The sequence below is a fragment of the Neoarius graeffei genome, chromosome 17 (assembly GCF_027579695.1).
Source record: "Neoarius graeffei isolate fNeoGra1 chromosome 17, fNeoGra1.pri, whole genome shotgun sequence".
Classification (NCBI taxonomy): Eukaryota; Metazoa; Chordata; class Actinopteri; order Siluriformes; family Ariidae; genus Neoarius; species Neoarius graeffei.
In genome coordinates this window covers 24,416,011-24,441,502 of record NC_083585.1, presented here as the reverse complement: position 1 = coordinate 24,441,502, position 25,492 = coordinate 24,416,011, and the positions used below count along the sequence as shown (strand labels likewise).

The 25,492-nt window shown below is 42.2% G+C and overlaps 1 protein-coding gene across 2 annotated transcripts in view; it reads left to right on the top strand.

Moving 5' to 3' along the window:
* Positions 1-25,492, top strand: part of kmt2a (lysine (K)-specific methyltransferase 2A) — a 94,099-nt gene that overhangs the window by 39,764 nt on the left and 28,843 nt on the right. For both annotated transcript variants that reach the window (XM_060943863.1, XM_060943862.1), the window contains exons 2-10: positions 15,779-15,851; positions 16,147-19,484; positions 21,510-21,687; positions 21,781-22,006; positions 22,442-22,506; positions 22,588-23,073; positions 23,162-23,235; positions 23,323-23,562; positions 23,747-23,893. In XM_060943863.1, the coding sequence (XP_060799846.1) occupies positions 15,779-15,851; positions 16,147-19,484; positions 21,510-21,687; positions 21,781-22,006; positions 22,442-22,506; positions 22,588-23,073; positions 23,162-23,235; positions 23,323-23,562; positions 23,747-23,893 (4,827 nt within the window). The remainder of the gene's footprint in view (positions 1-15,778; positions 15,852-16,146; positions 19,485-21,509; positions 21,688-21,780; positions 22,007-22,441; positions 22,507-22,587; positions 23,074-23,161; positions 23,236-23,322; positions 23,563-23,746; positions 23,894-25,492) is intronic.

Below are 25,492 nucleotides of genomic sequence, written 5' to 3'. Positions count from 1 at the left end.
GTGGTGGATGATCACAGAATAAAGAGAAACCCCTGCACAACAGCCAACCAAGTGAACAACACTCTCCAGGAGGTAGGCGTATCAATATCCAAATCTACCATAAAGAGAAGACTGCATGAAAGTAAATACAGAGGGTTCACTGCATGGTGCAAGCCACTCATAAGCCTCAAGAATAAAAAGGCTAGATTGGACTTTGCTAAAAAACATCTAAAAAAGCCAGCACAGTTCTGGAAGAACATTCTTTGGACAGGTGAAACCAAGATCAACCTAGACCAGAATGATGGCAAGAAAAAAGTATGGCGAAGGCATGGTACAGCTCATGATCCAAAGCAAACCACATCATCTGTAAAACACGGCGGAGGCAGTGTGATGTTTGGGCATGCATGGCTACCAGTGGCACTGGGTCACTAGTGTTCATTGATGATGTGACACAGGACAGAGCTAAACTGATTGGTCGGCGTTTCATAATACAGATGGACAGAACATAAAGCCAAAGCAACCCAGGAGTTTATTAAAGCAAAGAAGTAGAATATTCTTGAATGGCCAAGTCAGTCACCTGATCTCAACCCAATAGAGCATGCATTTCACTTGTTAAAGACTAAACTTCAGACAAAAAAGCCCACAAACAAACAGCAATTGAAAACCGCTGCAGTAAAGGCCTGGCAGAGCATTAAAAAGGAGGAAACACAGCGTCTGGTGATGTCCATGAGTTCAAGACTTCAGGCAGTCTTTGCCAACAAAGGGTTTTCAACCAAGTATTAGAAATAAACATTTTATTTACAATTATTTAATTTGTCCAATTACTTTTGAGCCCCTGAAATGGATTGTGTTTAAAAAATGCTTTAGTTCCTCACATTTTTATGCAATCATTTTGTTCAACCCACTGAATTAAAGCTGAAAGTCTGAACTTCAACTGCATCTGAATTGTTTTGTTCAAAATTCATTGTGGTAATGTACAGAACCAAAATTAGAAAAAAATGTCTGTCCAAATATTTATGGACCTAACTGTATGTGCCTGCCAATTTCCATGTAAATATCTTGAAAAATAAAGTTATGAAGAAAAAAACATTTGATCTCTTTGGTTAATGAGGCTCATTTTGGACCATGTGATCCTCATACATAATATTACAGTGGTTTTCTTAAAATTAAGCCGTTTTTTCAACCTTTGATTTGTAATATATCAAGCGCGAATAAACAGTTCTGTAAAAAGTATGTTCTGCATTCAATTCTGAATTCAACGAGAGCAGTTTCAAGCAATTTGGACTGAATTTGAATTTTCACCTGATGCGCCTACTGTAAAAAAAAAAAAAACCTGGTCTCTTGTAACAGGCATCAGGAATACTACTACGTTTGTGTATGTCCTGTTTTAATAGTGTAACAAATCCTATTTTTTTTAAATTGGCGCTTGATGCATTAGTTCTAGTACAGTGGTGCTTGAAAGTTCGTGAACCCTAGAATTTTCTATATTTCTGCATAAATATGACCTAAAACATCATCTGATTTTCACACAAGTCCTAAAAGTATTTAAAAAGAACCCAGTTAAATAAATGAAACAAAAATATTATACTTGGTCATTTATTTATTGAGGAAAATGATCCAATATTACATATCTGCGAGTGGCAAAAGTATGTGAACCTCTAGGATTAGCAGTTAATTTGAAGGCGAAATTCGAGTCAGGTGTTTTCAATCAATGGGATGATAATCAGGTGTGAGTGGGCACCCTGTTTTATTTAAAGAACAGGGATCTGTCAAAGTCTGAGCTTCACAACACGTTTGTGGAAGTGTATCATGGCACGAACAAAGGAGATTTCTGAGGACCTCAGAAAAAACGTTGTTGATGCTCATCAGGCTGGAAAAGGTTACAAAACCATCTCTAAAGAGTTTGGACTCCACCAATCCACAGTCAGACAGATTGTGTACAAATGGAGGAAATTCAAGACCATTGTTACCCTCCCCAGGAGTGGTCAACCAACAAAGATCACTCCAAGAGCAAGGCGCGTAATAGTCGGCGAGGTCACAAAGGACCCCAGGGTAACTTCTAAGCAACTGAAGGCCTCTCTCACATTGGCTAATGTTCATGAGTTCACCATCAGGAGAACACTGAACAACAATGGTGTGCATGGCAGGGTTGCAAGAAGAAAGCCATTGTTCTCCAAAAAGAACTTTGCTGCTCATCTGCAGTTTGCTAAAGATCACGTGGACAAGCCAGAAGGCTATTGGAAAAATGTTCTGTGGACGGATGAGACCAAAATAGAACTTTTTGGTTTAAATGAGAAGCGTTATGTTTGGAGAAAGAAAAACACTGCATTCCAGCATAAGAACCTTATCCCATCTGTGAAACATGGTGGTGGTAGTATCATGATTTGGGCCTGTTTTGCTGCATCTGGGCCAGGACGGCTTGCCATCATTGGAATAATGAATTCTGAATTATACCAGCAAGTTCTAAAGGAAAATGTCAGGACATCTGTCCATGAACTGAATCTCAAGAGAAGGTGGGTCATGCAGCAAGACAACAACCCTAAGCACACAAGTCGTTCTACGACTGGTCGAATGGTTAAAGAAGAATAAAGTGAATGTTTTGGAATGGCCAAGTCAAAGTTAATCCAATTACCTTAACCTTAATCCAGTCGAAATGTTGTGAAAGGACCTGAAGCGAGCAGTTCATGTGAGGAAACCCACCAACATCCCAGAGTTGAAGCTGTTCTGTACGGAGGAATGGGCTAAAATTCCTCCAAGCCGGTGTGCAGGACTGATCAACAGTTACCGCAAACGTTTAGTTGCAGTTATTGCTGCACAAGGGGGTCACACCAGATACTGAAAGCAAAGGTTCACATACTTTTGCCACTCACAGATATGTAATATTGGATCATTTTCCTCAATAAATAAATGACCAAGTATAATATTTTTGTCTCATTTGTTTAACTGGGTTCTCTTTATCTACTTTTAGGACTTGTGTGAAAATCTGATGACGTTTTGGGCCATATTTATGCAGAAATATAGAACATTCTCAAGGATTCACAAACTTTCCAGCACCACTGTATATATTTAAAATAAACAGACTGGTGAATAAAATTCCTGACTTTTTTTCTTATAAAATCACCCATACATGGTTAAAATACATAACGGATAAAACTAGAATTAGAATGACTAAGTAAGTGTATGCTCTGCATTTCTATAAAAGGATGGACAAATGAAAAGTCCCGTGTGCTGCCCTGTCACATGTTTTTGTTTGAGCTTCATTCCTATGAACGGTACCAGCTAAAATTTTGGACAGACCTACTCGTTTATAGTTTAATGTGTATTTTGACCATTTTTCTACATTGTAGAACACTACTGAAGACATCAAAACTATGAAATAACATATGGAACTTTGTGTCCTCCGCAATTATTGGTACCCCTTGTAAAGGTTGGTAAAAAGGGTTTGAAAAAAATCTACCTTTTGCTGAAGTTGATTCATCTTGCATTGAAAAAATTAGAAAAATCCAACCTTTTAATTGAAAAATTTAGTCACAGAAAAACAAATCAAATTTTTTTTTAATTTTATTTAAAAATACACATGCCACTATTATTGGCACCCCTGGAAATGATGGTGATCACAATGTAACTGAAACGTGTTTCCCATTTAAGTTGTGCATTTGTGAGTTGATTGGAGTGTGTAGGAACTTTCAAGCTGTAATCCATGACTTCCTGATTAACTGGGGAACAAATATGAGGTGACACAGAGGCCAAATTCATGTCCTGGATCATGTAGCCATGTATCAGCATGGGAAAGATAAGAGAACACAAACCAAATGAGGGAGAAGTGTGTTGACCTTCATAAGTCAGGGCATGATTGTTTAAAAAATAAATAAATAATAAATTGGCTACTTGCCTGAAAATGTCCATTCCTACTGCGAGGGCAAAAATGAAAAAAGTGGACACCAACTGGAACTGTTACAAAATTGCCTGGAAGAGGACCCAAGTTTATTTTGCCCCCATGTACGATGAGGAGGAGGGTAACGGAGTCCAAAAAAAAAAATCCCCAAGGATCATTGTTGGTGAATTACAAGAAAAAGTCAAATCGTGGGGTTTCCAAGTCTCCAAAACCACCATCAGACTCCACCTCCATGCCAACAGATTATTTGGAAGGTTTGCCAGGAAAAAAGGGTTTTCCGTCAGTTAACCACAAACCTAAGCGCCTGAAGTTTGTGAAACACTACAACAACTTTGACTGGAACTGTGTTCTCTGGTCTGATGTAACAAAAATGGAGCTTTCTGACAATAAGGCAACTCATTTTAGATTTTTCAGATCACGGATCCGCCGACGGCAGTTAAATACTACCGCTAGAAAAATTAAAAGTCTCTGCGTATTTTTATTTTAACCGCTGAAACGTACAAAAAGAAATGTAAAAAAAAAAAGTCACATTTTTCTTGTAACAGCACTGTATCCCTGGTACTAGGTCATATTTCTTTAAGTAAAAAGTATTAGAATCGCAAATACAAACGACAATGTATATATCTACTTCAGCCGAGTCCGAAAACGAAACTATTTACGACATTGAGTATTCACTTGAATGTTTTTATGGTATTTACGACCACTTTACAACAGTGTCGACCTCGTGCTGACCATGGCTGATGCTGACAGCATGGATTCCGAGCTATTGCCTTAACTGTACGTCAGCATAAAGTGTGGTAAAGAAAAGTCTTTTCACTGTCTCACTAATCAAAACGTGGGCGATTTCGTCTCTCAAGTGTTGAAAGTAAATAATGAAAAGATCAAAACGATCTTTGGTTCTCAGAAAGAAGGTGGTGATGTAACGAGCGCGATGCCGAATATGCCTGCCATAACGTTAGTTTGCAATTTTGGCTGCAAGTATCTGACTGTGGAATTAGAAGAGGATGGTGCCACAGAGAGTCCTATTGAATCAAGTAGCACGAACGTATCAGCCTTCGATGTGCTCATGAGAGCTCAACGGTCATGACCACATACCTTCAGAGAAGTAAGTACTGGAATGCTAGTCTGTGTTATAAACTTGTACACAAGAACACTTTTTATATATATCTCATCTTAATCCGATATTGAAATTTTGCCATGCAAAAAAAAAAAAATTGGCCAAGGACACTATTTTTATTTCGACCGACATCATCAAAAATATGTTGAAAAATCTGTGAACCTAAAGATAAAAAATGGGTGGCCTAAACACTCAAGGTGGGTTTGGTGTAAAAAGAAGGATGGCTGAAATGGGGGAAAAAAAAAAACTGATCCCAACTGTAAAACATGGTGGAAATTCTGTGATGTTTCGGGGCTGATTTTCCTCTAAAGCCCTGGAAACCTTGTTAGGGTACATGGCATCATGGACTCCATGAAATACCAGGACATTTTAAATCAAAATCCGGCTCCTCTGTCAGGAAACTAAAACTGGGCCGTCACTGGATCTTCCAGCAGGACAATGATCTGAAGCGGATGTCCAAATCAACGCAAAAATGGTTCACTGAGCACAAAATCAAGCTTCTGCCCTGGCCGTCTCAGTCCCCTGACCTGAACCCCACTGATAAGCTGTGGGCTGAGCTGAAGAGAGGGCCTGGGACTCTGGATGATGTGGTGAGATTGTGTGGTCTCAGATGCCCTGCTCTGTATCTCCAGCCTTATAAACTCTCTTATAGGAGAGACTCGGTGCTTTTATTGGCAAAGGGATGTTGTACAAAGTATTAAATGCAGGAGTGCTAATAATAATGGCACATGTTTTTGTTGCAAATAATAATTGTTTCTTGATATGCCCCCCCCCCCCCCCCCCCCCCCCGAATAAACTTTATTTGAATTAAATGTTGGATTTTTCTTAAAAAAAAAAATTTCAGTGTGAGATGAAGCGACTTCACCAAAAGGTGTTTTTTTTTTTCCCCTAACTCTTTTTATTAATCTTTATAAGAGGTGCCAATAAAGTTAATTAGTGCAATTTCCTGCCACCTTAATGCATTTGAGATCAAATAGCCCTATTCTACAACTGGAGTAATCCATATTAGGTCAAGAATTGCTCAATTCAGTAAGGAGAAACGACATCCATCATTACTTTGAGACGTGAAGTGCCTTTTAATTAATAAAAATAAAGAAAAAACACTGAATTAGGTGTGTACAAATATTTGACTGGTACTGTACATTGCTCAGATTTCCACATCCCTGCCTATTTGTAATTTTGAAAATATTGCTGGTCATCTGGCCAAGCTAATTAGTCTGACTTGTACAAATAGTTCCTACTGATGACTTGATCTTGTCTTCAGTTGGTGTGTGTGCTGTCGTGCTGGGTGATACGGCCAAAAACTTGTGCATCGGTATCTTTTTTTTCAGATGCTGATGGTTTCATATTTTATTTATTTTTTTCATGGCTGGGTCTTTTATATGGGTTTGTGGCTTATTCTACTGTTGGGAGTATATAGAGTAGAAGACCTTAATTTCATCAGATGTACAGTGTCTTGCAAAAGTATTCATCCCCTTTGGTGTTTTGTCCTGTTTTGTTGCATTACAAGCTGGAATTAAAATGGATTTTTGGAGGGTGAGCACCATTTGATTTCCACAACATGCCGACCACTTTAAAGGTGCAATATTTATGTATTTATTTTTATTGTGATACCAAACAATTAAGATGGGGGGGGGGGAACAGAAATCTGGAGTGTGCAATAAGTTTTCACCCCCTCTCCTATGAAACCCCTAAATCAGAACTGGTCCAACCAATTCACTTCATAAGTCACATAATTGGTTGTTTTAAGAGCCACCTGTGTGCGATCAGTGTCACATGACCTGTCACATGATGTCTGTATAAATCAGCCTGTTCTGGAAGGACCCTGACTCTGCAAAACTACACTACTAAGCAAACAACATGAAAACCAAGGAGTTGTGGAGAAGTATAGATCAGGGTTGTCATAAATATCCCAAACTTTGAATATCCCAGGGAGCACCATTAAATCCATTATAGCAAAACTGAAAGAATATGGTACCATTACAAACCTGACAAGAGAAGGCTGCCCACCGAAACTCACAGACCGGGCAAGGAGGGCGTTAATCAGAGATGCAACAAAGACATCAAAGATAACACTGAAGGAGCTGCAAAGATCCACAGCGGAGATGGGAGTATCTGTCCATAGGACCACTTTAAGCTGTACACTCCACAGAGTGGGGCTTTATGGAAGAGTGGCCAGAGAAGGTCATTGCTTAAGAAAAGACGTTTGGAGTTTGCCCAACAGCATGTGGCAGACTCCCCAAACACATGGAAGAAGGTTCTCTGGTCAAATGAGACAAAAATTTTACTTTTTGGCCATCATGGGAAACGCCATGTGTGGTGCAAACCCATCACCCTGAGAACACCATCCCAACAATGAAGCATGGTGGTGGCAGCATCATGCTGTGGGGATGTTTTTCATCTGCAGGGACAGGAAAGCTGGTCAGGACTGAAGGAAAGATGGATGGCACTAAATACAGGGCAATTCTGGAGGAAAACCTGTTTGAGTCGGCCAGAGGTTTGAGACTGGGATGAAGGTTTACATTCCAGCAGGACAATGACCCTAAACATACTGCTAAAGCTACACTGGAGTGGTTTAAAGGGAAACATTTAAATGTCTTGGAATGGCCTAATCAAAGCCCAGACCTCAATCCAATTGAGAATCTGTGGCATAACTTGAAGATTGTTGTACACCAATGCAACCCATCTAACTTGAAGGAGTTGGAGCAGTTTTGCCTTGAGGAATGGGCAAAAAGCCCAGTGGCTAGATGTGCTAAGCTAATAGAGACATACCCCAAGACACTTGCAGCTGTAATTGTAGCAAAAGGTGTCTCTACAAAGTATTGACTTTGGGGGGGAATACTTATGCACACACCAGATGTCTGTTTTTTCATCTTATTGTTTGTGTCGCAATAAAAAAAATAAATAAATTGTACCTTTTTAAAGTGGTAGGCTTGTGTAAATCAAATGGTGCTAACCCCCCAAAAATCCATTTTAATTCCAGCTTGTAATGCAACAAAACAGGACAAACACCAAGGGGGATGAATACTTTTGCAAGGCACTGTATATAATGAAGGTTTTAATTACTGTAGGGAATACTTGGCTCCATAAAATGATAATATATGAAGGAATCGGTGTGTGTGTGAAACTTTTTCAGAATGCAAACAATTTTTGTGCAACCCGCACCAAAATTTTAATTGTAAAAACAGAAATTAAAAAATAGATATGCAAATAACTGTCATGTTGCTTCCTTTTCAAAACAAAATGGAGAGTAATTTGTGAGTAATTGTTGTATTATAAAGTTATGACCTTTTTTTTTTTTTTAATTAAGAAAGGTACATTCAGTTAATAGGGGTCTCCCCTCCGTACACTCTGCACAGTGCGCCATAGCGCTTCTAACGGCTGTAGCGAGTGCCCATATGGTGGGGTTTTGTTTGCATAAACATTTATGAGGCAAAATAAAAAAATATTGTTTCTGGTAACCCGACCGATCGAGAATTTCCGCATCGAAATTGCCGACCGTAAAGTTTTTATTACAAATTTCCCTTGATATTTTAGTGTAAGCGGCGTTAGTTTGTCATAATTCTTTGTTTCAACGCATTCCAGTTGTGAAAGAAACGATAAAAAGTCAAATGTTTCGCCACTTCTATCAGCCCCCCTGCATAAACATGGGCGCAGCCATCTTGCGCAGAACATCATAACTCGAACTCTCGCGATATTCACGTCGATCGCGTGAGTCGTCTGATAAACTAACATCATGGCGGCCACTGACGGTGGATATCTGTAGCAACTGTGGAAATGGAGACGCAGAAACTGATCCTGACCTTACCAAACGTTACAAAACTGTACTACCATTATGTCGGGACTGTAAGGAAATGCGAATCGTGCCTGTTTGCCAGCGACCATTTGGCAAGGTGGCAAAGCGAAACTAATTCTACTTCTATGTTACCAGTTGTGTGTCATGTTGTGCCAAAGCGTGAACACGTTTAAAGATTTAAACCGGTGATTTTTTTTTTTTTCTTAGTCACAGTCAGAATATTTTGATGACATCTCGTATAGTATATGACATGATGTGTACTATTGAAAAAATTTTGTGCCAAAATGTTCTGTAAGATATTTAATATGTTTTTATAGTTAAAAAAGACTTTGAATTAAAAGACTAATTTTTACTATAGTAAAAATACATTGATTTTAAAATGCTGAATGTCTCAGTATATTTTAATTAGTGACTAGTCACAATTTCGTTTAAAGATTTAAAACACTTTATTTTATGATGATGTGTGGTATAAAGGATTCTGTACCAAAATACTATTTTGTAAGATGTTTACTTGTGTTTAATTTTTTCGAACAAAATAAAAAAATTTAAGAAAAAAAAAAAACCTTTTTCCAACCTACCGACCCTATTTTAGTATTTCGTGTTACCTGAAACACACTTTTTTTTTTTTTTTTTTTTGGCCTTAGTTCGTTGCTACTTATTTCCATGCATGTTGGTGCATGGAGCGCCCAGTGCGTGTGACTCAGACTAATGCCGCTTTTCCACTACAAACGCGGCTGTGCCGTGCCGAGTCGAGCTGAGTCGAGCTGAGCGGGGCTGTTGGAGTTGCATTTCGACTACAACCGCGCTGAACCGTGCTGGCTGGAAGTGGGTGGACACATTGGGTGGAGTTAGCGAAAGTGGGTGGACGTCACGTGATGTCGTTAAGCAGCGCAAACAGTGACATCAGTGACAGTGGCGGAACAAGTCAGAGCCGGGCCGGGGGCGGGGCAAATGACCGGGCCCTTTATTAAAGCTTATCATAACATCATTTTAGGCTACAAAATGTCCGCAACTGCGGTGTTTACCAATTTCAACACTACCGGGTGCAACTATGTTATTTAGTACATCAAGTCCTTCAAACGAACATGTAACTCAGAAACAAAAAACATTAGGATACTGTACATGGCTCATAATAAAACAGCAATAGCCTATACTGCGCACATTATTTGAAGGGCATACGAATGAGCGCTCAGAGGTTGCAACGGTGACAGGAAGAGTCAGAAATAAAAGGAGGGCGGTGCAAACCTCACTGAATGCACTGTGTTTACCAATTTCAACACTACGGGGTGCAACTATGTTATTTTGTACATTAAGTCCTTCAAACGAACATGTAACTCAGAAACAAAAAAACATTAGGCGACATACTGTACATGGCTCATAATAAAACATCAATAGCCTACTGCGCGCATTATTTGAAGGGCATACGACGAGCCTTGCGCTCCGCGAACTCGTCCACGATGCTCTGTATGTCACTGATTCAGTGAGCTTTTAAGCGGTAGTCTCACGACCCGGATAGTAAACAATAAACATGGAGGACATGGAGTCGTTAGTGTTGCTGGTCTTGGTGCTGTGGCTTGTTGTCACCGACAACGCCAACAGATACTGGCAAGAGCGTATAGATGAGGCGAGGCGCATAAGGCTTCAGAAATTCTCGTAATTCATAATTCTTCTCCTTCCGGGTTTGCGGTGTTTACAGATCCCAGCGCGCTCGCGGGGCGTGTGTGGGCATGTGAGGACACGCCTCCTCACCAATCAGTGCACAGGGGAGTGTCTGCTCACGCCCCCAACCTCAGTCAGCACGGTTTGGCTCGCTTCAGCCCCACTCCAAAACGGTGCGAGTTTTAGGGGCTAAGCAGGGCTGAAACGAGCTGAGTCGTGCTGGTTTTTGGTAGTCGAAACGCGAGCCGTGTCGGGCTGAAGTGAGCTGAAGCGAGCTGAAGTGAGCTGAAAAAGGGTAGTGGAAAAGGGCCATAAATGACATGCACCTGTTCCAGATTAGAGCGCAATCACAGTGCATGCCTATATGGCCTCTATCTACACAAAGACTTTGCAAAGTATACACTCTGTGTCTGATATTACCAAGCCGTGTATTTTCTATCACTTTTTTTGGTTTTGGACTTTGAGTATTGTCTCTGTCTTGGATATCCTGTCTGTGTCTTGCTTGACCACTGCCTGTTCTGCCTTTGTCTAACAATTTGGATCTGTTTACCAGTTTGTTTTGTTAATAAAACTGTCTGCAATTGTATCTGTCTATCGTCCGACAATCCATGACACCACGAACAACTATTTTCTATTGATGTACTCCAACTATTTTATGGTTTAGTCAGTTAATGTAAAAGATTTTTCTTTCCAAAAATCAAATTGACAGTTTCATTCAAGTTCATTTTATTTTTTTAACTGAGCGCAAGAGTGAAAGAGAAGACAAATGCATCGTAATAATGAAGGCATTTTCTATATGTTCCTTTTAACTTTTCATTAATATTGAGAATAATTATTCAAATGTTATTTATGGCATTCCTTACACAAATGTGCTTAAAGGAACAGTCCACCGTACTTCCATAATGAAATATGCTCTTATCTGAATTGAGACGAGCTGCTCCGTACATCTCCGAGCATTGCACGACCTCCCAGTCAGTCAGACGCAGTCAGACGCGCTGTCACTCCTGTTAGCAATGTAGCTAGGCTCAGCATGGCCAATGGTATTTTTTGGGGGCTGTAGTTAGATGCGACCAAACTCTTCCACGTTTTTCCTGTTTACATAGGTTTATATGACCAGTGATGTGAAACAAGTTCAGTTACACAAATTGAAACGTAGCGATTTTCTATGCTATGGAAAGTCCGCACTATAATGACAGGCGTACTAACACCTTCTGCGCGCTTCGGCAGCGCATTGATACGGAGCTCAGATATCAATGCGCTGCCGAAGCGCGCAGAAGGTGTTAGTACGCCTGTCATTATAGTGCGGACTTTCCATAGCATAGAAAATCGCTACGTTTCAATTTGTGTAACTGAACTTGTTTCATATCACTGGTCATATAAACCTATGTAAACAGGAAAAACGCGGAAGAGTTTGGTCGCATCTAACTACAGCCCCAAAAAATACCGTTGGCCATACTGAGCCTAGCTACATTGCTAACAGGAGTGACAGCGCGTCTGACTGCGTCTGACTGACTGGGCGGTCGCGCAAAGCTTGGAGAGGTACGGAGCAGCTCGTCTCAATTCAGATAAGAGCATATTTCATTATGGAAGTACGGTGGACTGTTCCTTTAAACTAATAGCAGAAGTAAAATGATTAGTTAAGGTACATGTCCCAATATGGCCTGAACATTTTCTCAAACACTGAAGTAGAAATTCGGATGACTTTACGGCTTTAATAACGAGTGTGTTTCGCAGCTATTTAAAAGCTCTCCCTACAAGTGGTAACTTAAAAAACCTGAATAGACAACACGGGTGGTGGTTTGGCCTTTTCTGGCAGGTTCGTGCGTAGCACTCGTGCTGCTATAATTTGAAGAACTCTCATGCCCCTTTTCCACCAAAGCAGTTCCAGGGCTGGTTCGGGGTCAGTTCTTAGTTTGGAACCGGGTTTTCTGTTTCCACTGACAAAGAACTGGCTCTGGGGCCAGAAAAACCAGTTCCAGGCTAGCACCAACTCTCTGCTGGGCCAGAGGAAAGAACCGCTTACGTCAGCAGGGGGGCGGAGTTGTTAAGACCAACAACAATAACAAGACCGTGAAAGATCGCCATTTTTAAGCGACGAGAAGCAGCAGCTGTACAAACGCGAAGTCATTTATTATTATTGTTGTTGCTGCTGCTTCTTCCGTGTTGTTGTTGCTTCGATGTTTACGCCAAGGTTTATGCAAACGTAGCAACGTGACTGACGTATACAGCGACGTAATGACGTGGCTTCTCTTAGCATCGTGAGCTATGGAAAAGCAAACTGGTTCTCAGCTGGCTCGCAAGTTGAACGAGTTGTGAACCAGCACTGGCCCCGAACCAGCCCTGGAACTGATTTGGTGGAAAAGGGGTATCATTCTTTTGAAGCCTCTGGTCTTTTGAAAACCTTTACACTGAGCCTCTTTCGCAGCCAAGCCAGACTCCGGACGCTATGATTTTTAAATATGGCAAAGCTAAAAAATACGGGATTAAAAACCCGTGCACATGTGTTTGCGTGATATGAGCGCACAGAATAGGTGTGATTATGGTTTTCCATTCGTGGATCACGAGGATGGGATTGCGGGTTTGGAGAATGAAGACTAAACACCATACAAAAACGACATCTTACACAGAGTGTTGACTTTGCGATATTGGGAAACTGTTGCTAACTTTGGTTGATGGTGGACAGTATTTATTAATGTGAGCTTTTCAAACCATAGTAATCAACAGCAATTTTAATGATTAAAATGTAAAACTGTAATACTCCATGTTGGGAATCATACCGTGGTTTACCTTGAAACCAGTAAACTATTTCCTACCTTATAGTGATATTAAGATATTGTTGTCATAGAAACAAAACTGATGCGCAGCATGGGAGCCCTTTTTTTTTTTTTTTTTTTTTAAACGACGTGCTGGGATAAAATGATCCCCAGTGCCCTGCTCGCTCTTTTCTGGCCCAATTCCCCCTTTACTCTGAGCGCCGCATGGACGCATGTGACTCGCGGACTTTGCACAACAGCACATACTTCTGTGTTGTGCTTTCTTTGCTAAAATGTCCATGTGTACTTGTGTTTGCTTATGTCTTGTGTCATCATTGGTTTGTTCCCTGCAGAGCCATATAGAGACCGGGTCGCCTCAATGGGGGTCCAAAATGCTTGATTGTCACGTGGTGCATGTAGACTTGAGATAATTCTAGGAAGTTCTTGGCAGAACTGCAATTTTTGGTAGCTAGTCATCAATCAATGCATTGATTTACAATGTTGATATAGTACACTGACATCTGTACATAGATACATTTTTTTTTTGTTTGTTTTTTAAAGTAAGATTTGGAGTTGCATTACAGGCATTTAGCAGACCCTCTTATCCAGAGCGCTGTACAACATACCCAGAGCAGCCCGGGGAGCAGTTAGGTGCCTTGCTCACAGGCATTTTAGCCATTCCTGCTGGTTCAGGGACTCGAACCGGCAACCTTTTGGTCCCAAAGCTGCTTCTCTAACCATTAGACCATAGAGCAAACAGCTTGAGTTTACCTGCTTTGACAATATTTTAGGCTAACGTTATCTGAACTATTGCTATCAAGTATATTTGTTAGAATTATGTACCATTTACATAGATTACATTACCTTTTTAAATAATAATAATTATTATTACAATAGCACACATTTATTAACACAAATGAATAATTCTGACAGAATTTAAAGCTAAACAAAGGGTTTAACAGCTCCACCTTCCTGTATACTGTATAAATGTTTGTGTATATGAAGAGTAAAATATTAACCCAATATCTTTACTCATCCTTCATGGAATCATTCAAACAACTTTTAGATACCATATACTCCACTCTCTTTAGGAGTAAATGAAAATTGAGGTTTTTTTGGGGGAAAGCGAAGTTTCAAAGTGCACTGACACATGTATATAATTATTATTATTTTTTATTCAAAATATTAAAGATATTTTTACATCAACTTTTGATCGTAACCAGCCTCAGGTCTTAAACAGTAATTATTATTATTATCTCATTATCTGTAGCCGCTTTATCCTGTTCTACAGGGTCGCAGGCAAGCTGGAGCCTATCCCAGCTGACTACGGGTGAAAGGCGGGGTACACCCTGGACAAGTCGCCAGGTCATCACAGGGCTGACACATAGACACAGACAACCATTCACACTCACATTCACACCTACGGTCAATTTAGAGCCACCAGTTAACCTAACCTGCATGTCTTTGGACTGTGGGGGAAACCGGAGCACCCGGAGGAAACCCACGCGGACACGGGGAGAACATGCAAACTCCACGCAGAAAGGCCCTCGCCGGCCACGGGGCTCGAACCCGGACCTTCTTGCTGTGAGGCGACAGCGCTAACCACTACACCACAGTGCCGCCATATTATTTATTTATTTATTTACTTAAACAAATTCTTATATATGCCGCCCATGAAGTGGTGGTAATTTATTTTAATTTGTGTTTTTATTTGAATTATATCCTTTTTAAATGTTTCAAAAATTATAACAAAAACTGAACCATGAAATGGGTATCAAAGAAATGTTTATTCTTACATGAACTGAAAAATGGGGCAGTAAATCTAGTAATGTAATCTAATGTCTGATTAGATTAAATTAAAACTTTTATGTAAGATTGTCATTGGATCTTCTTAAGCTTAAGATCGTCACTGAATCTTCCAGCAAGACAGTGATCTGAAGCATATGTCCAATCAACACAATGTTTTTTGCTGACCACAGAATCAAGCTTCTGTCATGGCCATCTTTGACCATATTTGATGGTCATCCTTTGACCTGAACCCCACTGAAAACCTGTGGGCTGAGCTGAAGAGGAGAGAGCACAAGAGAGGGCCGAGGACCCTGGATGATCTTGAGAGATTGTGTAAAGAGGAACGGTCTCCGATGTCCTGCTCTGTATCTCCAACCTTATAAACTGTTATAGGAGAGACTCCGTGCTGGTTTACTGGCAAAGGGAGGCTGTACAAAGTATTAAATGCAAGAGTGCCAATAATAGTGGCACATGCATTTTTGATGAAGAAAATTTACTTTTTGCTTTTCTCTGAGTAAATTTTTCAATTAAAGATTTTTTTCCTCATTATTTTGGTGTCAGATGAAGTGACTTCACCAAAACGTGGATTTTTTTTTTCTTTTTTCTTCTAACCCATTTTACTAATCTTTACAAGGGGTGCCAATAATTGTGGAGGTGTGTGTGTGTATACACATCATAATGAGGATTTTGCATTGCTGTTAAAGTTTCAGATTGAATAATTCATCTTAATTCATATTGGTTATATTATGTAATGAATGCAGCTGATTGCATCTCCATGTTTATTTTTGTAGGAAGATGCATTTGAAGGTTTTGATCCAGTCATTGAAAATGGAAGAGTACATAGTCCTGGGTGGACCTCAACAGGTGAAGTGTCTTTAAACATATATTTTTACCCATCATTTTACTACAGCCATATTTAACACGTACAAAATCTCTCTTCCTCTTCTTTTAAAAATATTTTTCTTGATGAAAACATCCTTTGAAAAATAATTGAATTCATTTAAGAAAAGGAAAAAAGCACAAGTTAACCTATGTTTGTTTATTTTGTAATCTTTTTCATAGTTGGTAATAATTGTATAATCTGCCACAAAGGCTTTATCATTTCTTACTGGAGTAAGAAATGTATTTCCGTTTCTAAATGTTATGCTTTGTTTGTTAGCTAAATTGTCACGTGAGAAGAAGCCAAGAGGCCGTCCCCCAAGATGTTCAACTGTGCAGAAATTGGCTACGCCTGTTGAACCTCGTCCTCTGTCTGTCATCACAACTCCACCCACAGAGAAGGTAAAGCGGCCACCAGGTAGACCTCCTGGCTCTGGGGAAAAAAGAAGAGGCCGTCCTCGTGCATCTGGTAATCCGAGAAACTGGCTGCAAGGTGGCCAAGTGTTACCTAGTGACGGCAGGGATGCTGGACTGGAGCACAACTGTAGTCCAGCACTTCGCAAGGACGTTGTGGAAGATGACAAAGAGAGAAAGGCTGCAAAGAGAACTCCCCTTGGATCTGTACAGCAGAAGGAATCTGAGGACAAGTTGGCAAAAGTGGGCCGTGTTTCAAAGGTGACCAAACTGAAGCGGATGCGGGATGTCAAAGTGAAGCCCCTTAAGTCTGGACTTTTAAAGGGTGTCCCAGTCCCCCTTGTGCCAAGACGGCGTGGCAGACCTTCCTCTGCTGAGCGCCTCAAAGCTGGGATTGCTGCTGCTTCATTGGCCCTGGAGTTGTCCCCCTCTGAGTCTGGCACTGCCAAACATAAGACCTTCAATGTTGGTCGAGAAGAAGATCTGGATCCCCGCTCTACACAGCATCTCAAGCTCAGGGCCTCTCATTCTGCTGATGAACGCACTACCCCAGATTCCCCAGGTTCTGAATCGGTCATCAATCCAACCACACCTCCAAAACTTGGAAGTCGTTTGGGTTTACGGCAAAGTCCTCGGCATATCAAGCCTGTGCGCGCTGTCCCACCTTCCAAACGCACTGATGCCACTATTGCAAAGCAGTTACTGCAGCGGGCTAAAAAAGGGGCACGCAAAAAGAAACTGGAGGCGGTGAGTACTCAGGGAGCGGCAGCTATTGAATCTGGTATTAGGAGGAGAACAAGAACACAGCTGAAAAACATTCGGCAGTTCATAATGCCTGTGGTGAGCACAGTGTCCCTGCGGATTATTAAGACCCCTAAGCGCTTCATTGAAGATGAGTTTGGTGCCCCTCCCCCACACATGAAAATTGCACGCTTGGACTCTACTGTGCCAGCTCCAGTCACCCATCCCACAACAACATCCTCCACACTTGTTTCCACTGCTCCAAGTACAACAGGAACTGTGGCCATCTCTGGGGCAGGACCACCTGCTGATACTTTCCCTCCCCCTCCACCACCTGCCCCTCCTGCCAGTGCCACTGTTGCAACAGGAAGTCTCCTCAGTAACAATAGCTGCAACAGTAATGGGCGTTTCAGTAGCAGTGCAGCATCTTGTGGCTCCAGTGCAGTATCGCAACATTCCTTTCAGCTCTCTTCTGGAGAGTCTTCACGCTCCAGCAGTCCCAGTCTGGATGACTCCTCTTGTGACTCGCAGATTTCAGATGGCACTCAGGTGCTCTCAGAGGAGCCTGACCATTCCCCTTCCTCTCAGGGAGAGAGGGAGGCCAGTCTGCACCATTCCCCACGTCCACTGTCCCCACCTTCTGAGCCTGAGACCGAGCACATGGAGTTAATGGAGCCAACCAGGCGAGGACGCAGAGGTCAAGGCCTTAGGAGAGGCAACTTTGTGTCACGTGGTCGGAGCAATGTGATCAGCAATAGGAAAAGAGCTATCCTCAGCCCTGCCACAGGTGTAATGATGTCCTCTTCTCAGGCAGGGTCCCAGCAGGCCTCTTCTACTGCTTCTTCATCGTCTTCTCCACCACCACCTCCGCTTCTTACTCCACCTCAGCCTCCTCAGTCAGCCTCATCCAGTGTATCTGCCATTAACGAACATCACTCCCACTCCCCATGGATTATGCCTCATCCCATTGCCCCTTTTCTGCCTACTCCTCCAATAATCCCTGGTTCTCATGACAAACGCCGTGCCATACTTCGGGAGCCCACATTTCGCTGGACATCTTTGTCACGCATAGAGCAGCAATACTTCTCTTCTGCCAAGTATGCAAAAGAGGGCCTTATTCGCAAGCCTATATTTGATAACTTCCGCCCTCCACCACTCACAGCTGAAGATGTGGGACTGATGCCTCCTGGACCTGGAGGAGGGGGAGTCGCACCAGGAGGGTTCCCTGCACCAGCTGGTACATCTGGGACTGGTTCTAGGCTGTTTTCTCCTCTACATCATCATCACCACCAGCATACCTCCTCTCGTTTTGAGCCTCCACTCCATAAACGCAGCCCACTGCTCCGTGCCCCTCGCTTTACTCCCAGTGCTGCCCACTCCCGCATTTTTGAGTCAGTCACTCTGCCATCTTCCTCTGGTAGCAGCCCTAGCTCTCAATCTCCTCTCCAGGTCACACCACCATCGAATAGGCTGCCACGACGCAGGAAGAGGAGAACATTCGTGCATTCCCGCATACAATCCAGATCACCCTCGCACTCCATGACCACCAGGAGCAGTCAATCAGGAGCCCAGTCTGGAAAGAGCTCTGCTGAACTCTCTGCACTAACTAGCTCTGTTCCTACAAGTGTGACTGGCAATTCCAGCCCTTTACCTGGGATTGCAGTCAGTCCAGTTGCTCCAAGTGCCTTACCTCAAGCCCATTTCAATACGTTCTCATCAAGTTCTCTTGGTTCCATTAGTCATAGAGCCTCTGATGTTCGAAGAGTGGATGGGGGTCTTGGTGGTGGTGGGAGTTCTGCCTCTTCCTCGTCACAGCTCTTCCCTCGTTTTGCTTCCAGCCCCCAAGGTTCAAGTGGGGGCATTGGAAAAATAGGGAGAGAGAGGAGTGTCTCAACTTCCAGAGATGCCCTTCCCAAAGAGAAAGAAAGAGAGGCAGAGAGAAGTAGAGACCGTGGAAAGGAAAATAAAAAAGAAGCAAAAAAAGATTGGGAAAGAAGAGGGAAGAGCCTTGCTTCGGATGGCCCTACTAATTCTACTTCAAGCCTTTTTGCTATGGATGGCAAGGATGTTGAGGAAACTTGCAGCCAGAAAAAGACTCCTGGGCAAAGGAAATCTGTTTCTGTTGACTCTGGTGCAGAGACTCCACCAGCTGATACAAATGTAATCCAGCCAACAAGAGCATTGTTGTCTAAAGGACGCATGTCCAAAAAAGGCAGATTGCCAGAAAAAGGTATGGAAGCTGATGAAATTGAGAAGAACAAAGAGAGAGCTAGTGCACCTGTCCCACCCATTCATTCCAGAAAACTCCCCTCTACACCATCCCTTGGTTCCATGCTCGCCCTTGCTGAAAAACAGCCAGCCACAGACAGGCGTGTGGCAGGCCTCCTGAAAAAGGCTAAAGCCCAGCTCTTTAATATAGAAAAGAGCAAGTCCTTGAAGCCAGTGGATCAGCCTAAAGTGCAGGTTGGTGTTTTATGAATGGTGTTCATTTTATTTTTAAATGTGCTTGCCTGTCTTATTTTGAAACATATTAGCTATGCCTAACCACTGATACTTCCTCGCAAAAAAATACTAACCTAAAATATTTGGCATTAGCTATCTATTGACAGAAAATGTCAGTCATGTGGTGTTTTTTTTTTTCTTTTTTTAATTTCTTTTCTTAATGAATACAGATTCATTAAGACAATTTTTTTTTCTTAACCAAGAACCTTAGTGTTTTTAACCTTCTCACTCGTAAAATTTTATTCTGTGATTTTTTTTTTTTCCCAGTTAATAATGTTGTTGTAGTCTTAAAAAAAAAACTAGTAGGCAGATACTCTCACTATCCACTTTAATAGAAAGACCTGTGCACTTGCTCATTCATGCAGTTATTCTATCAACCACTCATGTGGCAGCAGCACAATGACACAGATACAGGTCAAGAGCTTCAGTTAGTCTAATGCTTAGACATCAGAATCGGGGAAGCACAAATGCAGGGCAAGCGCATCCGTTAAGTTTCAGATCAAACATCAGAATGGGGAGAGGGAGGGAGTGTGACCTCAGTGACTCTGAACATGGCATGGTTGTCGGTGCCAGAGTGTCTGGTTTGAGCGTTTCAGAAACTGCTGATCCCCTGAGATTTTAACACAAAACAGTGTCTAGAGTTTACACTGAAAAACAGAAAACATCCAGTGAGTGGCAGTTCTGCAGGCAGAAATGCCTTCTTGATGAAAGAGGTCAGAAGAGAATGGCAAGACTCATTCATGCTGACAGGACCACCAAGTAACTCAGATAACCACTCTTGTAACCATGGTGAGCAGAAAAGCACCTCAGAACGTACAAGACTCTGACATTTTGGAAGTTTTCACAAGACCATATCATCTTCCATTCCTGTCGGCCTAAAACCAGGATCTGAAGCAGTGGACCTCAGTGAGCACAGGCTTACCAAAACTGGGCAGTTGAAGATTGACTCTATTAAAAAAAAATATATTCAGCACCTAGGGCGGCACTGTCGCCTCACAGCAAGAAGGTCCGGGTTTGAGCCCCGTGGCCAACGAGGGCCTTTCTGTGCGGAGTTTGCATGTTCTCCCCGTGTCCACGTGGGTTTCCTCCGGGTGCTCCGGTTTCCCCCACAGTCCAAAGACATGCAGGTTAGGTTAACTGGTGACTCTAAATTGACCGTAGGTGTGAATGTGAGTGTGAATGGTTGTCTGTGTCTATGTGTCAGCCCTGTAATGACCTGGCGACTTGTCCAGGGTGTACCCCGCCTTTCGCCCGTAGTCAGCTGGGATAGGCTCCAGCTTGCCTGCGACCCTGTAGAACAGGATAAAGCGGCTACAGATAATGAGATGAGATGTTCAGTGCCAGTGAGCAGGTGTTCCTAGTAATAAAGTGGCTGGTGAGAGTATATAACAGCTTTTCCCAGAGGTCTGAAATAAACCTCGGGGAAGAACCAGGGTAGGGTTAGGGGGACAGTTTAGTTGCAGTTTGGATGTTGCTGGTGATCTACACTTTCCCTCTAGCTAACCTTTCCCACAACCCAGGACCCTAAACTTTGTAACCAAAAAAAAAAAAAAGTCAGACCAAAAATTCACCTGGAATTAAAAAAAAAAAGTCTTAGAAATAATTTTGACTGCAGTACTTTTCACTTAGTCTGTTTGACTGAACAGAACAAAATGCTTCTAGTGTTTTTATTACCCTGCATGGTTAATTGGTGTTTTTGAAATATAGCAACTCTGTAATTGATTTGGCCATTTCTCAAATATTTATTTCTCAAATAATGGCAGTTAAATTAGCTTCCCTTTCCTTCAAAGCAAATCATTGTTTGTGTAGTGTCTTTAATTAAATAAATCATTTTGCCTATAATAGAGGCTTTACCAAATTCCAGAATGATGTGTTTATAAAGGCAGGTTTAACACCATGCATAATTTCATCCTGGCAGCCCTAAAAAAAAAAGTGCTTTATTCAGTTAGTGCTAAATTAACTTGGCAAAAATGTTTGCCTACACAGGGTCAAGAAAGTGATTCTTCTGAAGCATCAGTTCGTGGTCCACGGATCAAGCATGTGTGCCGTCGTGCCGCAGTAGCATTGGGTCGCAATCGTGCTGTGTTCCCAGATGATATGCCCACCCTTAGTGCCTTGCCATGGGAGGAGAGAGAAAAGATCCTGTCTTCCATGGGGAATGATGGTGAGCTTTTGCTAGTAGTATCACTGTCTTAGTTTTAAGACATTTGTGTTTTAAAACTGCTTTAACATTTAAGTCATTCTGATTCCCTTGCAGATAAATCTTCAGTGGCAGGTTCAGAAGAGGCAGAGCCTTCTTCCCCTCCTCTAAAACCAGTAACAAGACACAAAGCTGTCCAAGAAGCGACACCCAGAAAGGGTCGGCGCTCGCGGCGTTGTGGGCAGTGTCCTGGTTGTCAAGTCCCAGAGGACTGCGGGCATTGCGCTAACTGTCTGGACAAGCCTAAGTTTGGGGGACGCAACATTAAAAAACAATGCTGCAAGTAAGTATGGACTTGAAATCTGAAGAAAAATGTGCATCATGTTTTTGGGCAGTTTTGCATCCCATCTATGCTTACCTCCCTAAATTTTAGACTGGAATCAAAAGGTATTTACTGTGCCGTATAAACAGCAGTATCACAAATATTTATTTTATGACCTTTTTCACTTTATTTCATGTGCTTTGTAAGTGCAACACTACAGTTTTGCTGGCAGTTTGTTCATAAGTGTATATATACACCATGATACCCTGTCGTTCATCCCTATTACTTAATGTCATCGCACATTTATTGGTTTGATGTGGACTAAACACTTAATTGCTGTTGCAGTATTACAGGGTTTTGTTTTGTTTTTAAACCATAACCTTTTTATTTCACCTTGCATGGCTTGAGTGTTTCAGATCTGTTTAAAACGGAAGTAAAATCTGTCCATTGTAACAGGGAAAGGAAGTGTCAGAACTTGCAGTGGATGCCATCAAAACTCTTTCTTCAGAAGCAAGCGAAAGGTCAGTGTACCACTCCTCCTTCAAGAACGCAGAGTTGAAGGGGGACAGCCATTTTTACACGTTTTGTTTCTTATTTTTTAGGTAAAAAAGATAAGAAGAAAAGCAAAGTGCCAGAAAAAAAGGAAGCTCATCACTCTGTCAAATCTCAGTGTCCTGAGGTAAGCCTCAAAGCAGCTCCAGCTCCCTCAAAAGATGACCCTCCCGTGAAGAAAAGTGACACTCCACCCCCAGTACAGGAAGAGGATAAACAAAAACAGCAGCCACCATCCCCACCACCACCCAGCTCTTCCCCAAACGGTGATCTCCCTTTACTTCCCAGCCCAGAGGACCCAAGACCACCTTTAGTTTTTCCGAGTTCTGCTTATAAAAAGGACCGAAAGCTGTCTAGCCCTTTATCTAGGTCCCCACACACCACTGCGTCTAGCCAACCACCAGAACCGTCTCAAGAGATCGTGCAGCAGCAAACCCAGACTCCAGCAAAAAAGGAAGGACCCACAAAGTCACCATCAAATGAACCCAAAAGGAAGCCCCAGCAGCATACTCAGCCTTCATCTGTTGCATCTTCTGGTAGGAACTGTTATCCTCATTATCCTCATGCGTTTTGTGTGCCTTGGATGATGTATTTGAATACATATAGATCATCTTTTATTTTCAGCTTCAGAAGCAAAGCAAATAAAAAAGCAACCTGTTCATTGTGGTACTCCACCAAAGCCAAAACCAAAGGAGAAGGTGAGAGGTTCTTGCTAAGTATTATCTTTTTTTCTTTTTATACACTATTTGGCTCAGACGTTGACCACCCACCTGAATTGTTTACAGGAGAAACAGATGGTCACCAAACCTGACCACAGTACTTTAAACTTCCTGAGCACTCCCTCGACTGGGGGCACTGCCAAGCAGAAAGCACCCTCCGACGGAGTGCATCGAATTAGAGTGGATTTTAAGGAGGACTTTGACATTGAGAAGGTGTGGGAAATGGGTGGGCTCAGCATCCTCACCTCCGTGCCAGTCACCTCACAAGTAGTCTGCTTTCTCTGTGCTAGCAGTGGCAACGTGGAGGTAAGGTAGTCAGTCACTATGTAGCACTGTATTTGCTTTGGTTTAGATGGTGATGGGGGGAGAGAAACAACACCTCCCCCTTTTGAAAGATTAGGTTACAGGCTAGGTCTGTGAACTCTGTCCTGTCTTTTTCGTCACTGAATTATACAACAATGTTCTTTTACTATGTGTGGCCTTTCCACAGTTTGTGTTCTGCCAGGTGTGCTGTGAGCCTTTCCATATCTTTTGCTTGAGAGAGACCGAACGCCCCCTAAATGAGGAGTGGGAAAACTGGTGCTGCCGCCGGTGCCGCTTCTGCCATGTCTGTGGCCGCCAGCACCAGAAGACTAAAGTAAGGGCTGTGTGGTGTGGGGTTTTATTTTATTTTATTTATTTATTTTTGCATTGTGGTGTTAGAATCAATGCATTACACCAGTGTGGGAAATGGGGCCAGACCGGCAGACGTTTACCGGTAATTTTCGCATTTGCCCGTCTGTATTTCAAAAGCATCAGGCCAGATGGCCCATGAAAAATTGTAAAGATATGGATCTAATCTACTTCTAATTTTCTTCCAAATGCTACACTGGGCGAATACATCATGTCGTAACACAGCCTGTGAAATGGGGGCCTCCGCGGGCCCGAATTTAAAAATTCATAACTCAGCCAGTGATGGTCCTAGCCCCGCTAAAATTTACAGCCACGTCCCTCTCCCTGAGCCGTTTCGAACCAGCCCAGGCACGGCCTAGTACGACCGCGGCTCAGCCCACTATTCATCCTGGAGCCCCCAAAAAACTTTAGCACGAGCCTTGGCTTGAGCCGCTCGCACGTGTGGGGATTTAAAAATTCATTAACTCAGCCGCCAAAGGTCGTAGCCCCGCCAAAATTTACAGACCCCTCCCTCTCCCCGATTGGCACGCTAAATAAGATGATGATGATAATACAGTCAGTATTCACTGTTTTTATTGCACAATAAAACAAGTTGAACTAGTGTTGTAGGGTTGACCTGTATCTGATTGATCCAGTCAGGTGATTTAAGAGTTCAGTTTACATGAAACTTTGCAGTACAGTATTATGTTAGTGCCAAGCTGCCAATTAATGGTTGAGTTATGTGCATTTTTTTTTTTCGTTCTTAATAAGAATGATAGTCATATGCTTTTAGTCATGAAAGTGTTCCAGGTTTTCCCGGAATTCTGGATTTCTAGATTTTCATGAAAGTTCCTCCGGATTTTTTCCGCTAATGACGAAATACCCGGAAATCCGGATATTTGACAAAACTCTTGAAAATCTCCGGTTTTCCGAATGGAGAAATTGATTTTTCGGATTTTTCGCGTTCCTAGACGCGGCGTAATACTTCGCATCGTCCTTGCATGGGCGCAGTCCTTAAATAGCCCAAACATAGTTCATTGATTAAAGACAGGTGTTCTTTGTTAACGGCGCGTGTGCCGGAGCTCGTTAGGCGCGCGCGCCTTCAGGTGCACGTGCTAAGGTGTGCAGGACTGGCACCGTTCTGCGCAACACGATCTCACTAGAAAGCATGTTCAAGCTGCCAGTGTAGCTGCAGTCTTTTTAGTTGCGAATTACAAGTATTTTCTCTTGTGTTAATAATTGGCCATGTCAAAACGAGCAAAACTTTCCTCCTCCTTTCGACGTGAAGAGAGGTAAGCAAGCAATTTATTATATATTTTTCCCATCAAAGTTGCATTTTGTGGTTTCGAAGCTAAGTTTTAGGCATCTAAAGCCCTCCAGCTTCCAGGACCCCCAGGCTGCATTGTTCCAGGCCTTTGGTCCGTTGTTTGGACAGGCTGAATTTGGACGGACAGACAACATTTCAGACTTGTCTGTCCTGTGACAGTCTGCTTAAAATTCCTTATTTCCCACACTGCATTACACTGATATTAAGCTCCGTTATTAAAGGAATTTTGCTGCATCTCAAATTCTGCCCAGGCTACAT